Source organism: Pinus tabuliformis, chromosome 6 (assembly GCF_031772625.1).
Source record: "Pinus tabuliformis cultivar Carrire ecotype Pingquan chromosome 6, CPIR1, whole genome shotgun sequence".
Taxonomy (NCBI): domain Eukaryota; kingdom Viridiplantae; phylum Streptophyta; class Pinopsida; order Pinales; family Pinaceae; genus Pinus; species Pinus tabuliformis.
In genome coordinates, this window is record NC_142292.1 from 2,081,271,758 (window position 1) to 2,081,288,220 (window position 16,463).

General features: G+C 40.1%; 1 protein-coding gene across 4 annotated transcripts in view; it reads right to left on the minus strand.

Moving 5' to 3' along the window:
* Positions 1-5,564: 5,564 nt before the first annotated feature.
* The window catches only part of SUV2 (protein dimerization), a 233,334-nt gene continuing 222,435 nt past the window's right edge, over positions 5,565-16,463 (minus strand). The window contains exons 9-13 of one of the 4 annotated variants that reach the window (XM_089433467.1): positions 7,270-7,716; positions 7,033-7,139; positions 6,738-6,898; positions 6,274-6,533; positions 5,565-6,141 (exon numbers count right to left, since the gene is read on the minus strand). In XM_089433467.1, the coding sequence (XP_089289593.1) occupies positions 5,904-6,141; positions 6,274-6,533; positions 6,738-6,898; positions 7,033-7,139; positions 7,270-7,716 (1,213 nt within the window). In that variant the 3' untranslated portion in view covers positions 5,565-5,903. Of the gene's footprint in view, positions 6,142-6,273; positions 6,639-6,737; positions 6,899-7,032; positions 7,140-7,269; positions 7,717-16,463 lie in introns of all 4 variants that reach the window. The other 3 variants (XM_089433473.1, XM_089433461.1, XM_089433454.1) reach the window with 3 other exon arrangements.

Sequence of the window (16,463 nt, forward strand, 5' to 3'; positions counted from 1 at the left end):
ACAGAATGTGTACAATCATCTTGTTGACAACTTCTGTCTGGCCATCAGTTTGAGGATGGAAGGTTGTGGACTTCATGAGTTTGGTGTCGAGCATCGACCAGAGACTGGACCAAAATGCACTGACGAACCTGCTGCCCCGATCTGAGATGATAGACTGTGGGATCCCAAAGTGTACCCACACTCATTCAAAGAAGAGTTTAGCAGTGGCTTCTGTTGTGATATTCTTCTTGCAGGCAGTCATAATGGCCATCTTCGAGAACCTGTCGATGACCACAAAAACACAGTCGTTTCCATGCTTAGTGGAAGGAAGCCCTGACATGTAATCCATGGAGATGGATTCCCAAGGTCGACTAGGGGTAGGCAGCGGGGTATAGAGGCCTTGCTTCTTGATGGTCGGTTTTGCAATGGCGCAAGCAGTGCACGATCTAATGTACTTCCTGACATCATGTCGAAGATTCAGCGAATTGAAATACTTCTGCAGTACTGCCACCATTTTCTCGACCCTGAAATGTCCAACAGCCCGACTGTAGTGTGCTTCAAAAATCATCTTAGCACGCTCGCTTGAGGGAACACAAAGGTGACCCAGGTGGCGTAACAGGGCATCTTGGAGGTGAAAATCTGGGACATGTTGACCCTCCAAGAGTGTCTGCTATGTGTGGCCAAATTCTGGGTCACTTTTGTAGAGAAATGGCCAATCAGAAGTCTCGTGCCCACAAGAGTTAAGCACAGTGGTTAACACCATGATCAGTGGTCGATTGAGGCAATCTGCAACATTATTGGTGCTACCCTTCTTATACTTGATATTCAAATGGAACTGTTGCAGGAATGTGGACCACTTTTGATGGCGATCATTCTGCAATTTCCCTTGGGTCTGTATGAACTGCAAGGTTTGGTGGTCTGTGTGGATGACCGTTTCCTTCCCCAAAATGTAATGCTTCCATTGTCGACAGTCCTGCACAATGGAATACATCTCTTTGTCATAAGTGGGATACTTCCGGATTGTGTTTGAAAGTGTCTCACTGTGATATGCCACTGGATGCCCGTGTTGACTGCCCCAATAGCATAGTCAGAGGCATATGTCTCGACCTCAAATGGTTGTTGCAAGTCTGGTAATGCGAACACTGATGTCGTGTAGAGGCGATATTTCAACTCTATGAATGCCTTCTGTTGATATTTAGACCAAAAGAATTTTGCTTTCGCTCCTCCCTTGGTGACTTGACTCAAAGGCCAAGTGATATGAGAAAATCCCAACACGAACTTGCGGTAGAAGTTGGCAAGACCTAGAAAGTTGCGGAGCACTGTCAGAGTGGTTGGCGATGGCCAATCTCGAATGATTTGGATCTTGGATGGATCCACATGCACCCCCTGTTCATCAATAATGTATCCCAAATACTAAACCTAGGTCATGCCAAAAGTGCATTTCTCCAAATTGGCACATAACTTGTGTTGCCGCAGTGTTTGGAGAACCTATCGGACATGGTGGAGGTGCTCTTCCCAACTCTGGCTGAAGATCAGGATGTCATCCAAGTATACCACTACAAATGAGTTAGTGAATGGCTACAAGATGTCATCCATTAGCCTCATAAAGGTTGTAAGAGCATTCGTCAATCTAAAAGGCATAACCAAACATTCGAAAAGGCCCTCTTTGGCTTTGAAGGCAGTCTTCCACACATCGGAGGGTTTGATTGGTACCTAGTGATATCTTGACTTCAAATCGATCTTGCTGAAATATTTTGTCCACTTCAGTTGGTCCAAAAGGTCATCAATCCATGGGATCAGGTACCTATTACGAACAGTGATCTTGTTCAGCGCCCAATAGTCAATACAGAGTCTCCAAGTCCCATCCTTCTTTTGTACCAACACGATCGAGGTCCCACAGGGCGATGAACTTGGACGGATGTGACCTTTCTGCAGCAACTCCTGAATCTGCCTCTTGATTTCATCATTCTCCAGAACGAAGCGCTGATAGATTGGTCCATTGGGCAATGGCGCACCTGGGGTCAGATCGATGGAGTGCTTGACCTGACAGTACATAGGAACCCCTGCGGGGGAGGTGAAGATGTCCTCGTACTCCTCCATGACCTTGTCCATTTGTAGTTGCCGTGCGGAGGGGCCATGTCTGGAGGTCATGGCCACCATCTTCTTCTTTCCTTGAGGGCATATCATCAGGAAAACAAATTTCTCAATTTTGGAAACAAACTTACTGCATTGTTTTGCAATAATCAAAGAGATGACGGTAGGCGGTGCTACCTCCGGTATCCTGTACAACTTATTTCCCAAAGTAACAATAACAACACAGGGCCTTGATTCATACATAGCATGTCGCTTCCACAAGTATGGTTGTCCTAATAATACATCACAAACTTCAAGGGGAGCAATGTCACACAATACCTCATCCGTGATGGGCTTGATGTTGTATGGAAGGCAACACTGCTGGCTCACGCAAAGATCCCGTCCTTGATGAAGCCACCTGATGGTGTACGATTGTGGATGTACTGTGGTCGGTAAGCACAGCCGCTTCACGACCTCTGTTGAAATGAGGTTATTTTGGCTCCTGCTGTCAACAATGAACTATAGCGGGGAGCCCTTTACCCACATCTGGGAGTGGAAGAGAAGCTCCTCCTCCTCTGGATCTTCGAGTTCCTCCTTCTGGATCTTCGTGGTGGCAACAATGGCATTGGGCTCCGCATCGATAATCTGCTTCCCTTTGTCATTCCCCTTTTCTGGTTCTCACTCAGAGTCGGAACATGCATCTGATTTTGAAACCTTTATCTCAGCCACAAGTGACTGTTTGACCCGACACTCACTTGCGTTGTGAGTGGAGCTCTTATGGAACTCACACCACTTTCCTGTGTCCTTTTTCAGCTTCACGGTGTTGTTCTTTGCTTGTAGCTTTGGCGGGTTGTCTTGGGCCGCCCCACCTTGGCTTTGTCCTTTGTTCTGCGGTTTGGGGGCACCTTTCCCTTGCTTCGGATTCGCAGATCCAAAGTCTCGCTTCTTCTGTTTAAACTTTTGCTCGACCTTGACGGCATATCGGTATGCCGTGCCAAGCGAGGGGATGTTCAGGAATTCTATTTCTTCCTGGATGTACTTGTGCAGGCAGTCGTGGTATTTCAGTACCAAACGCTGCTTTGAATCCTTGATACCCAACTTGTGCGAAGGGTATGGAAAATATTGGTAAACTCCGGCACGTCTTGGTCCCTTCCCTATCGTAGCGTGGTCCGCTTTATGTATTGATCCTCATAGCTTCCGACAGGGTAGTATTGCTCCTTGATGGCATCCCGGAATGAATCCCAAGTAAGTACAGCTGAAAATAGTGAACCTGTACTTTCATCCTTTTGCTCACAGTAGGTTTCCCACCAGTCCTTAACGTGGGGGGCTGCTTTGAGAAGAGCGAAAATAATTTTTTCCCGACTAGAAAAATCATGAATAGAAAAATAACCCTCTAGCAGATTTAACCATTTATCGACAACATCTGTGTCTATCTGACCCTCAAATATGGGGATTTCAAAATTAACTTGTACCTTAAACGGTGTGGCGTTTCCAGAGTAGCTGTTGGAAGTCGATGTGTCGCCCCTGGGTGGTCGCTGAAGGATCTAAGCAAAGTTGTCCATCATCGCGTTCCTTTGTCACTCGAGGGCTTCTTCGAGCAAGATTTTGATAGGATCTCCTGCCCCCTCGTCTTTCTTTTCATCCGCTATGGGAGGTCGTTGGGATTTGCAAGGCTGGTCTTGCAAAGGTTCAATCAGTTCAAGCCCTAGCTCCATATATCCCGACCTCATTGGGGACATGCAAAGGAAAACAAAGAAAAAGCAAAGCGCTCTGATACCACTGATCTAGATTTAAACAAGAACGCAACAAATTACAGAGATAACCATAAACACAGAGATGCAGTGAAAATAATACTTCATTTCATTAATGTAAAATACTGAAATATGCTTACAAACAGCAATGGAAATAAACCAGCGAGGGCGATGGTAGCTTATCTCTAACAAGAGATGTGGCGGCTACATGCCTCTGAACTGTGTTACAATGAGGCTCGAAGGCCTATTTATTGTTGAGAAACAATGGAAAACCCCAAACATCCAAAAACCTAACACTAGAAGATGAAACGCCAAATTGTGGGCCCCATTTGGGTAAATTGGCACATCAACTTCACGGGGTCGTAACTTTGGCATACGATCTTCGTTTGACGCGCACAGTGTCTCATTAGAAAGATCTATCTGAGAACTACAACTTTTGGAAGAGAAACATCTATCCATGGACTCATGTTGCTTCCAGTTTTCCCAAAAAACGTTGTTTAGGGCCTCAAAACGGCACAGGAAGTTCAGGACCCGAAAAACTGCTAAAAAAAGTAATTTGTGCTACTATTAAGGAAACTGAAAAGTTGAAAGAAACAATGGTGGGGGTCCAAGTGGACTTGGCAAGTGGCCACCAAAATCCACCTGGATCATTAGGATGCCTAACTTCAAACAAACATTCATAACAGAAGGGCGAGGGACCACAAGGTTGGCTCAGGTTTCAGAGAAAACGGCGCATCAAGCTATCTGGGGGATGCAAGGGGTTGTTGGCTGCCAACTAAGGACCATCTAGGAGGAAAAAAAAAAATCTTCTATATAAACTACCCACAAGTGGTGGGTAACAAAACTCAATTGTCAATTCTTTGTCAAACCTCATAGCCATTGGTTGGTTTTAAAGGCACTCACTAACACCTCCATCCAAATGCTGCCACCTTTGAGAGCGTTTTTCTTCCTCTGCCAAGTGCACATCAATCCTCATTCCCCTCCAGAGGTGGCAGCGCTTCTAGATATTCAAAGGTTATGGCAAAGAACGATTAGCTCGTCTTCAACCAGCTTGTAGTATTGTACTAAGTATCTGTCAAGTCAGCTGATGTATTGTACTAAGTATTGTCAATTCAATGATGTGTCTCTGTTGAATGAAGAATTCTCTATTGAAAGGTCGCTGGGTTTTTCCCCGTGAGGGTTTTCCTAGGGTAAATTCTTGTGTTCTTGTGTGGCTGTCTCTTTATGATCTCACTGTTTTAAGTATTGTACTATTGATGTCTTATGTATAATTAGTTGAATGATGAAATCATGGATAAAATAAATGACTAAAATAATTGTATCATCGAAAGGAATTATCAGTTTAGAAGACTCTAATTTCAACACCTCGTCTTTCTCCTCAGTCTTTTGCAATCTATGTTTACAGTCCATTTTTTTGCTCCCTTTGTAACCCTTGTCAAGGTAGTTTTAAAAAGGTTTGTAGTAAAAGTGACACAGAAGTTCATGTGTAAAGAGTTCATGCATTAAATGAATGAAATTGAGATTTATGGAAGAGGTCCCTCTCAATTTTTTAATGCATAGCTCCCAGATTCAGGTATTGTGCTGTTGGTCAATTTATTTGTTTATTATTATTTTTCCCTTCATTATTATTGCAAGCAGGCCTTGGTGGAGTTTCTTTGCAGTTTATATAGAAGGATATAGGATACATGCACCATCCCCTCTTACACAAGGAATAAAATACCAAAAACTCAGTCAAAATACTGTGAAGATATCGAACAAATAAAAAACTTCGATGTTACATTAGCCCAAACCACTAAGTAGAGAAACTGAGAAGCCCATTTACTTCATGGACATAATATAAGCTCTTCAAAAAGTAGTCCTGTCTACACTGCAGTTCTATTAGATTGTACATTTAACTAATTATACTGGATCTTAGCAAAAGTGTGTCACTTGAAAAGCAACACCACTGAAACTGACTATTGTACAGTGAAAAGTGCCGCCAGTGTCTTAAATTACAATCAATCCAAAGCTAGGAAAGCCAGGGAGCACATAAAAAGGGGTATATCTTCTCATTGTAAAACCACTGGAAAACTATACATTCATCTTGTACATCTAAGCTAATCACATATCTCTTAAATGAGGTAAAATTCTCTGAAGCAACTCTCGAGCCATCTCTATAATATCTGCCTTGTCAGTTTGATTTTCCTGAATCCTTCTACTAGTTATCCTGCTGACCACACTAAGAAATAACCTTGACCGAGCTTTGGTATTTGTTAAGATTTGCAAGACAGAAGCTCCATATTTAGGGTTAGAAGCAAGGCTATACAGCAACAGGAATGCCTCTCGGATCAAAGTAGCTCTGTAAACACCCAGAAAAGAAAATAAGAATATACTAAAGAATTATATTTACAGTGATTCAGTGTAAGGGAAAAGTGAACTTATTATGCAATTAGCTGAGCTCAAAAAAATCAACATCTTTCTCCACATATACCTGTCTTTGAATATTTCATTTGCATCATTATCCACCTTAGCATCGTCCTTCTCATCTGCATCAAGCTCAGAATTAAGCAGAGCTACAACCAGCATTGGAATGTTCAGTGTTTGTTGATCTACGTGATTGGAACTTTGAGGAGCGCAAATCTCGGAATGTGCATTCTCATCCTTAGTAGCATCTTGTCTATGACTGTCCACATTCTCATCATTACTTACACCTTTTCCTGAATCATTTCGGATTTCTCGTTCTTGTGCATCCTTGCAACCAGACAGCATGGAACTTAATAAGCATGCTACCCCTATGTTTCCAGATGCAGCAATAAATGCCAGGACATGTAAAGCACTCCTACAAAGTTCATACTCCTGCAGGTCCATGTTAGAAGATAAGGTCCCATTTAGAAGATAAAATCAAGCTGCAATTGTAAGGAGAAAAATCAGACTTAGTGGGCTTAGTTTCAATACCCATTTATCATGGAATGTGGGAGAGATGCAATCAGATAGAGCCTGCAAAACCATTTCACATGTGCCTTCCATCCCTGAAATTCCTATGCTGATATTGCTATTGTTGAAATGCATTTGAATATCTTCTTTGCAGCCACAGAAGAGCTTAAACAACGTTGGACCTAAACCAGTAAAGGAGAAAAGCTTTAATTTAATATTTCTGTTTATTAAACTTTTAATTAAAAGGCTTTTGCATTTGTGAATCAACCATCAAAACTTCTCAAGGTGGCACAATTTAAAGAAAGAAGCAACCTACAATTTAAGAGGAGGAACAAAATCTGAACTGCCTGCAACTGTACATTTGCACCAACTTTCTTCCGTAAAATTTCAGACAAGCTTCTGTAAAATAATATTTGACCAAATCTGGTCATAAATGAAGAAAGTTTAGCACATGATGCCTTCTGCACATAACTGAAAACACATGTGAATATGCAGGATTATGCATATGCACTTTGGTCAAATGCAATTCATTGTGAAAAAGTTCTGAACTCACTGTTCTCGTTCCATGCCTGGATGACTCTTCCTTACAATTAAATTCATTGTAGAAATGGCTTGCAATTTTATGCTCCTGCTTGGATTATCCAACATTATTTGATGAAGATTCCTGAAGAGTGTAATCCACATTGCAAAATGAGGGTTGAGGCTGCCCTGGCTTTCTGTAAAGATTTGTTTCTTACAGTATTCCTGATTAACTAGGGGTACATTTTTGTCCAAGCCAATATTATCAACTGATTTCCAATCCCCATTGCCTGCATTTTGTCTGTAGAATACTCTCGAGGAAAACTTCTCTGGAGCAACAGCATTGACTACATTAAACTTGCCAGCATTTGTTTGTTTATTCACATTCTCTGATTGGAACTGATCATTATTGTTTTGCATGTCAGGTGAGTTGAGATATCCACAAATGCCATAATCATGGCCCCCATCAAAATATGTCCTGCTAGAAATGGTTGTTTAAACAGAGTTATAACGCCAAAAATCAGAGGTTTGTGGAATGGGAAAAGATATTAAAAATATCATAGTATATGAAATCCACAAAAAATTATATTGCATACACATCCGTTAAGTTGGACATTCAAAATGAAACAAAGATGAACCTTAGCTGTCAATTGCCGATAATTCTTTGACAGGACTACGAGTATAAGAAGCTACTCACCTTGAAGTTCAGAACTTCAGTCACCTATAAAAATGATTTTCATAGAAGTCCCCATGAGATCGAGAGTACCTCAGATTTTTTTTATTTGCATATTCGTGAGTCTTAGGGGATCAGTAGCTAGGAAAGCAACCTAGAAGCAATGTTCAGATAGTATGTTCTACTAGAGAAAAAACTATAATGCACATTTTGTAAATCCCAAGGCATCATTGTAGGGCTTGTTCCTTGAGAAGCTCCTAAGAAATAGAGCCAAGGCACCTTATGGAAAATATTCAGATGATCGGAGAAGCAGCTTTGAAAACAGAGATAAAGAAATATTGGCAGAGATAAAGAAATATTGGCAGATTTTCTAGCGCACTGAAGGAACCATATTCCCACTCAACCAGATATCTAACGCATTACCAGAAAATAGAAGAATTTCTGAGAAAACAAATTTCTTTAAAATCACAATGCTCAAGGCAATTACTAAATCAAAGGGTACATATGCCCAAGTAAATGAAAGAGTGCATATCCCGAATATACTCAGATGAAAGAAAGAGCATTGGGCATACATTTAAACGAATCCAATAGCTGTAAGTGATTATATATATTCAATGTAACTTCAACACAAACCTGACCAATCTTCACACTCGAGCTAATACAGCATTAAATACTGTATAGCATATTGATGAACATAAAGACAATGTCAAACTCATATTTTTTAAACGATCAACTTAAAATGAAAGAAATAACATGTATTAAATGCATGATACTGTTGATAAATTATATTCACTATGATAACAATGAGAAATCTTGAGAATAAATATCTGAAGGTTTTCTTGATTTAAAGAATTCAAACATCCCAAATAAAAGAAAATAAAAGGAAAAATGCATAGCAAGATCACAAAAACTGGTTGTCTGATGCATGAATCCTCAGAAACTACGAAAAACTATCAAATAAGTCTCTCCCCAGAATTTTCAATCTTGAGAATAAATATCTGAAGGTTTTCTTGATTTAAAGAGTTCAAACATCCCAAATAAAAGAAAATAAAAGGAAAAATGCATAGCAAGATCACAAAAACTGGTTGTCTGATGCATGAATCCTCAGAAGCTACGAAAAACTATCAAATAAGTCTCTCCCCAGAATTTTCAATTAGGTTCTTCTCAAAAGTGGCCGGTTCACTAACAAAAGCAAGTTCTTTTCAGCAAAAATTCTTCATCGTTTGCATTTTCTTTATTTCTTGCCTTTATCTTCTTTGAACCCTAACCATTCTTTGAAATATTACCATTTTTGCTAAAAATAGCCAAGAGTAAATGCTGGAAGATGACCAGAAATCCAACTGAACGCTTCCATTTTGTGCCACAAGAATCTCTACAAAAACTTTGCCTTACCGTATATTATTTTTTACTTCAAAGTCTCCCTCGCCTACATGGAGGTGATGTCATAGAATCAATTTGGGACACTTAGGACATTGATGGATCTTTGCTTTCTCGCTGTTTTAGCCCATTCTTTTCCTCCGGGATATCTCAATTCAACCATTTTCCTTGCAACAATATCCAATTCTAAAAAGAGATCAAAGGAAGCAAGTGGTAGGATCTAAGGTATATCAGTAATATTATTTAGAGGTCTAAAATCAACAGACAATTTCTCAAAAACATACTTTCCCGTGACTGAATCAGTAACATCTCAGAACTGTTCAACATTATTCCTTTGTTTGATCAATTCTCCAATGTATATTTCAAGACTATAAAACCAATTAACACATGTCCATAGAGAAGGCAATTCTAGTTTAATTTAGGGATTGAGTTTCTCTTTGAATGATCTGTAAACTGCCATGGGTGTTCCACTGAACAATTCGTCACAGCAGATCTGATAAAATTATATTGAAAACCAAAATCTATACTAAGAGTGTTATTTTCCTTAGACTTTTGGATTCATTAAGCTCTTGTTTTAGTGCGTGCAATATAAAAACTAAAGAAAATAAAGAACCGACAAAAATACAGTCGCTTACAACCATAATAACACAACATATAACCTAGGAAACCCTTTCAAAGAGAAAACCCAGCTGGAAGATGAGGCTGCTCTACTCTCTCTTTCTCTAAATGGAAATAGATGCAAGCACAAAGAAGTGAGACCTCTGGCCTGTGGACTGCTACGCTACACAAACCCTCTCTAATTGTTCTCTCTCTATCTACTCTAGGATACTCTACTCATCTATGGAACAAAATGCGCTCCAATAGAATGGAACCCCTTTTCTTCCGAGTCGCCTGGTTATAGCACAACCCAATAGCCGACTAGGAGTTAAATTTGACCCTTCTAGAGTATTCTTCGTAGTGTCCATGTGGCTAGCCTCTTCTCCATGAGTAATGTGGGCTGTTGTGGCATCCTCTCAAATTATAGAGGCCAATTTTGATAGGGCAACTTCCGAGACGCATAACTTTCTTGTGTTGTTGGAAAGATATCAACGTGTAGATTATGGAATCTAGGTTCATAGTAAGGTTGGGACCACAAAAAGTAATCATTTAAGGCCTCAAATTGATCCTGAATTTTTTCCACCCAAATTTTTACAAATTGGGACTACAGGTAAAAAAGACCCAACAATTTGGTTCCTCCAAATTTTCAACTCTAAAAGCATCGAGATGGATGACAAATAATATATTGATCCAATCCGGATCATACTTCCCCATTTTGGAAGGCTCTTAGTCCCCAAAAGCTTTTATTGAATGAGGTGAGGAAATTTTTCTTCTACCTTCTCCTTGGAGTACCATTTAGCCTTGCTTGGAAGTTGTCCTTTCAACCCAATCTGCCAAAGGTCATACTGCCCATGTTGTGTACTCCTACGCCTCTTCTGCAAAATTGCATCCACTGTCAATTATGCCTGAGAATCTGGTGCCAAATCCTCTACAAAACGTAGGACTTGTTCCTCTTCCTGGTCTAACATGGAAGGCTCATAAGATTCTCTACATTCACCACTAAGTAAATGTCATATATGGGGGTAGATTCAATCTATATGCGTTATTTCCCACCTTTTCTATTATCTTAAAGGGACCATATCACAAAGCCTTGATTTTCATACTAGAACCCAGTAGCTTCTCCTTGTTCAACTGTAACCATACTCTGTCTCCGACCTTGAATAACTTCTCTATTCTACATTGATCATGCATGACCTTGTATTTTTCCTATGCCTTTTGCAATATCTCCTATACTTGTAAATGGACTTTCCTCATTTTTTCAAGAAAATTTTCTACCCTTAAGGCATCCCCTGTAAGATCCTCCCTCCCTCCGTCTTGTCCATATGTAATATCCAAAGGTGAAGGAGTGAAATATCCAAAACAAGTCTCAAATGAGGACTTACTAGTATAAGTGAGGACTTCCATATTATAAGAGTGTTGTATATATACCAGATTTTCATCCCAACACTTAAGATTCTTCTAATTGTAACCCGTCAAAAGCTGCACCAAAGTCTCGTTGACTACTTTATGTTTTCCCATCTATCTATGGATGGAATGTTTTAGATATCTTCAACTTCGTGTCCATTTCTCCCATGATGTAGTCCAAAGTGCACTGAGAAATCTTTTTGTTCCTGTCTAAAAAGATGTTCCTTGATATTCCAAATTGCACCAAGACCTATCCAAAGAACAAGTTCGTAGCTTCTTCCCCATTGATGGTATTTATATAGAGCATTAGAACACACATCTTGTTGAACCTGTCAACTACCATGAACAGCGAACTGCACGAAGTGCTGAAACGTTTTAGAAATTCTGAAACGGGTACATTTAGAAACGTCACCTCCCAAAAATGGAAACATCAGTCAAAACGTCAGCCAAAATGTCATATATGTATAGATATATAAAAAGAAACTTATAAATAAATGAATAACACATTATCTTGCAAGAAAAAAGTGAACAAAACCCATAGATGACAATTTAGAAGGAAAACCAAGTTTATATTAACTCTCATAGATGATTACGTGATGGTTGAGTTTCGGCCAGGTTTTGGTAGAGTTTCAGAGTTTTGGGTATGGGTATGGCCTAAAACGTCGGGTTCCTAGAAGTTTCATACAACATAGATGAACAGGTAGTCATGTCCCTTCCTAGTTGTTGGTAAGCCTCCCACAAAGTCCATGGAAATGTTTTTCAAAGGACAGGTGGGTACAAGTAAGTGCTGGTATAGACCCTGTTTCCTATTACTTGGCTTTTGGGTGATCTTTGATGTGGGTGGCCTTGAAGGCAATGTGAGTACCATGGGCCAATCTCCCAGAGCCAGATAATGCCAACTATGCAATGAAAGGAGTTGGGACAACATAGTTTCAGTTGGAGTCCAGAGATTCTCTACTCATGAGAGATGTATTGTTTGCACCAGGATTGAAGAAGAACTTGCTCTTTATCTCAGCGTTGTGGAGGATGGTCGCGGATCTTCTAGAGCTCTAGGCAAAGCATGAGGGTGTTTGCAGGGGTTGTGCACTTGGAAAGAATGCTAAGGGATCTTTTCCGAACAATGATAGGAGCTCCAAGGGGATCTTGGATCTAGTGCATTCAGATGTATGCGAACCAATGACAGTATCAGCTTCGGGTGGTTTCTTGTAATATGTGGCATTCATTGATGATTTCTCCCTGAAGACATAGATCTACTTCATGAAGACCTAAGATGAGGTCTTCAGCAGGTTCCAAGAGTTCAAGCTTCAAGTAGAGAACTTGACAGGGAAGAAGATCAAGATTCTGAGATCAAATAATGGAAAAGTGTATACTTCCAAGGATTTCAGTGATTTCTGCAAAGTGATGAGGATCAAGAGGAAGTGGATAGTTCCTTACAACCCTCGGTCTTCATAATGACATGTAATTGTGATGATGTAATAAAAGGAAATAAAATTATTTTTGTAAGCCTTGCTTCATGGGTTTTTGAGCAAGTGATTTTATTTTAGATGGCTCCCATTTATGTTAGTTTTTGGTAGCATCAGATGTGCTTTAGCCATGAAAATTGGTGGAGAGCCTAAGGCACATGAGTTCTAAAGAATCCAGAAACCGTTTGGTGAAATTCCACCCAGATTGTATTTTATTAAAATCATTAATATTTTTAATGGGGTTCCTAAGTCTAAACTTAGGAAAATTAAAGTATTAATGGGCATTAATCAAAATATGGGTGAGAATGTTCTAGAAAGCGGATCAAGTCAAGCTTTTAATCTTAACCATTGATTAGAGACCTAATCTTGGTCGTTGAAGTCTCAACGAGAAAAGTATAAGAAGGAGGCTTGGGGTTCATTCAAGAATACACCAAGAGAACGAATTGATCTAGAGTTTGAAATTTCTTGGGCTTGGAAGCTGAGAAATTCGAACTAAGTGATCACTCTGCAGCAGAGGGGCATGGATAATTCGGGAATACTAGGCAAAGAGGCGGAGAGCTATCAGAGGAGGCAGCGCAACACCTAGAGGGACTGACATTGGGCCAATATGGGCACACGGAGGCTTGACGCAGAGCTAGAAGGGCTAGCGCAAAAGGGAAGTTGCCTTCACGCAGAAATCTAGAACTATCGGGGAGCTGCCAGAACAACCAGGAGAGGTTGATGCAAAAGCTCCAAGAGGCAAAAGAGACAGCGCAGGGTTGACGCAGAGCCTCTGAGGCTGACGCAGTGCCAACGCAAAGATAGTCGGGGGTTTGCGAGTTCTACTGTCGGATCAGCCAGGTGAAGTGAGGTAATCTCACTCGATTTTCCACCATTATATTTTTCTCTGTAACTGGATTTTCAAGAGGGCATCCAGCATTGTATTCAGAACCACTGCTTAATAATATAAAACCCTCAGAGTTGATGCAACGGTTTGTCGCATTGGGTTTTTCTGGGACTGTTTGTCCAAAAATAACAGTGTCTTATGTATCTTATTCTTTGCTCAGTTTATTGTTTCATGTAATCAAATTAAATTGGTGTAGGCTGCAGAAGTAATTTACTTCAGCATTTTTCAGAAAATAACTTGATAATGTTTAATAAAATCAAGTAGAAGAAGTAAATTCAGTTTTGTTGCAATAGGGGTTCCTTGAGTATAGGAATTTTCACAATTGAGAGCCTTAGGATTTGTCATTAAGAATTAATGTCATGTATGAAGGGCTCTTCTTGACCATATGTAAAAAATACGAGTCTATGCCTATGTCTAAACAACCCTCTAATGACAAGCACAGTTCTCTTCCTCATGTCGGCTTCAAGATTAACACAGAACTCATGTCGGCTCACAGTTAAAAGGACACACCTATTCAATAGATCATGTCAGCTTATTATGGAGACAAACCATTATATATGCCCAGGAAGGCTCTTCGCATTAGGACACAGAGAATCGGATCTGTCTCTAAGATTTTCGCATAGAAATTACAGTGAAGAAGTTCAATCTTACTCTGAAATTCGAATAGGCAATCACAGTCAATAGTTCGTGGATCTCTCTAAAGTTTCGGATGAATAGTGGCAATCATCAAGTTCGGATCTCCACAAAAGAAAAAGTTTGATCTCTCTGAAATTCGTGTCACAGTCACAGTGATAAGAAAGGAGTCTAGTTCGGATGTCAAGATACATAAGGGACTCAGATTAGTGATGAAGGAACAGCGAGGAAATGTTTAGGGCTTATCACGGAAACATGAGTTCATATGTCTGAGGAAAAGTCTCGGTGCTAAAGCAAAAATACACAATTCGGATAAGGGTAATGAAAGGTACAACATAGTGCTATATTGGAGACCATGGCTCGGTAGAAGCTACAGTACAGCGGCAATGATTTGTGATATGCATCGATGCTAGTATAGTTCAATATTATACAGTAAGAAAGTCTCTACACTACCACAGAGAAAGGGTCACAGTTAGCAAAGAGATCTCAGTGTCATGTCAGTGACAAAGTCTCGGTAATGATGGTATCTCGTTGCTAAGGAGGTCGAAGAGGAAGAGAAGTCATAACGAAGAAAAGAACAGAAGATTGGCAATTGAGTAAACTTGTGTCTTGGTCTTGGAAAGGCTAATAGGTCAAGGGTCTTGGTCTTGGCATTCGTAAATTGGAATCTCTATAAGAAGAATTTGTGCGGGTTTTCCTCTCAAAGAGTGAGAGCTTTTGGCTCTGGCTTATAGCCTACATGATGTGTCTCATGTATTTATGTTCATGCATTGGTTACTGTTTGATGAAGAAGAACAATAATAATCTAATGTGAAGATCCTAATCTAAATAAGTAAGAAGCATTCACAAGCAGTCATTAATGGAAGAGAAATCAAGTAACACTAATGCCCTAGATTTCTCAATATGGTATCATAGCTAAGGTGTTGAAGTCAAAGGAAGGGCATCTAATCAAAGAGACATTCAAGGATCAAGTTTCAAGGAAGGCATCAAAACAAATTGAAGAATCGAATCCTAGATCGAAGAAGTAGTTTGCAACAACAAGAGCTTTTGTTTCTATAGCTATCATCAAAAGGCCACAAAGACCACCATCAAGTTATCTACAAGGCAAGATAGCTCGAAGGACTTTCAAGATGAAGATCACATCGTCTTGGAAAAAGTTGAAACCCTAGAAGCATTTCTAATCTACACTACAAGAGAAGTCGAAGTATATTAAAGGAGAAAAGGCATTGTCTAATGAATGAATGAATTGAATTGATTTACAATGAGCAATGAAGCTCAATAAATAATACAAAAGTATTTACAAAAACAGCAAGTTTCTACTAGGAAATAGAAATAGCAAGTTTCTACTAAGAAACTGCTAATACAATCATAGATGATCTTATCTACATAAATGAGCATTAAATACTAAAATAGCATTATTCGAATACACTCTCTTAATGCTCAATCTATTTACAGCACCTATAGACCCTTTGAATTTTACAAACATATCAAGACCAAGGGGCTTGGTGAAGATGTCTGCTGGCTGCTCCGTTGTGGGAACATATAGCAACTGAATGGATCCGTCTTCAACACGCTGTCGAATGTAGTGACAATGGGTTTCCACATGCTTTGTTCGTTCATGGAAGACTGGATTCTTAGTGAGTTTGAGCATTCCCTGATTATCACAGAACAAGGGAGTAGGACTTGCCTAGGAAACATGCATATCTGCAAGCATACGTCGAAGCCAAACTGCTTCACAAGATGCCTTAACTGCTCCCCAGTACTCTGCTTCTATCGAGGAGAGATCCACTGCCTGCTGCTTCTTACTAGTCCATGTGACAGCACCAGATCCCAGACTAAACACATACCAAGCTGTAGATTTACGGTCATCAACCGAACCTGCCCAATCGGAATCTGTGTAACCACTAAGTGTAGGATCTGAACTCCAAGTGTACAGAAGCCCATAATCAGGAGTGCCACTCACATAACACAACACACGCTTCGCTGCTATCCAATGATCAGCCTTAGGAGTTGTCATGAAGCGTGAAATGTAGCTCACTACAAAACTCATATCAAGTCTAGTGGCAATAAGCTAGATGAGGCTGCCCACTAATTGCCTGAATAAAGATTCATCCACAAGTGGTGAGGATGACTGAGCTGAAAGTTTGAGCCATGGTTCCATAGGAGTCGTGGCAGGTTTGCAATCCTGCATTCTG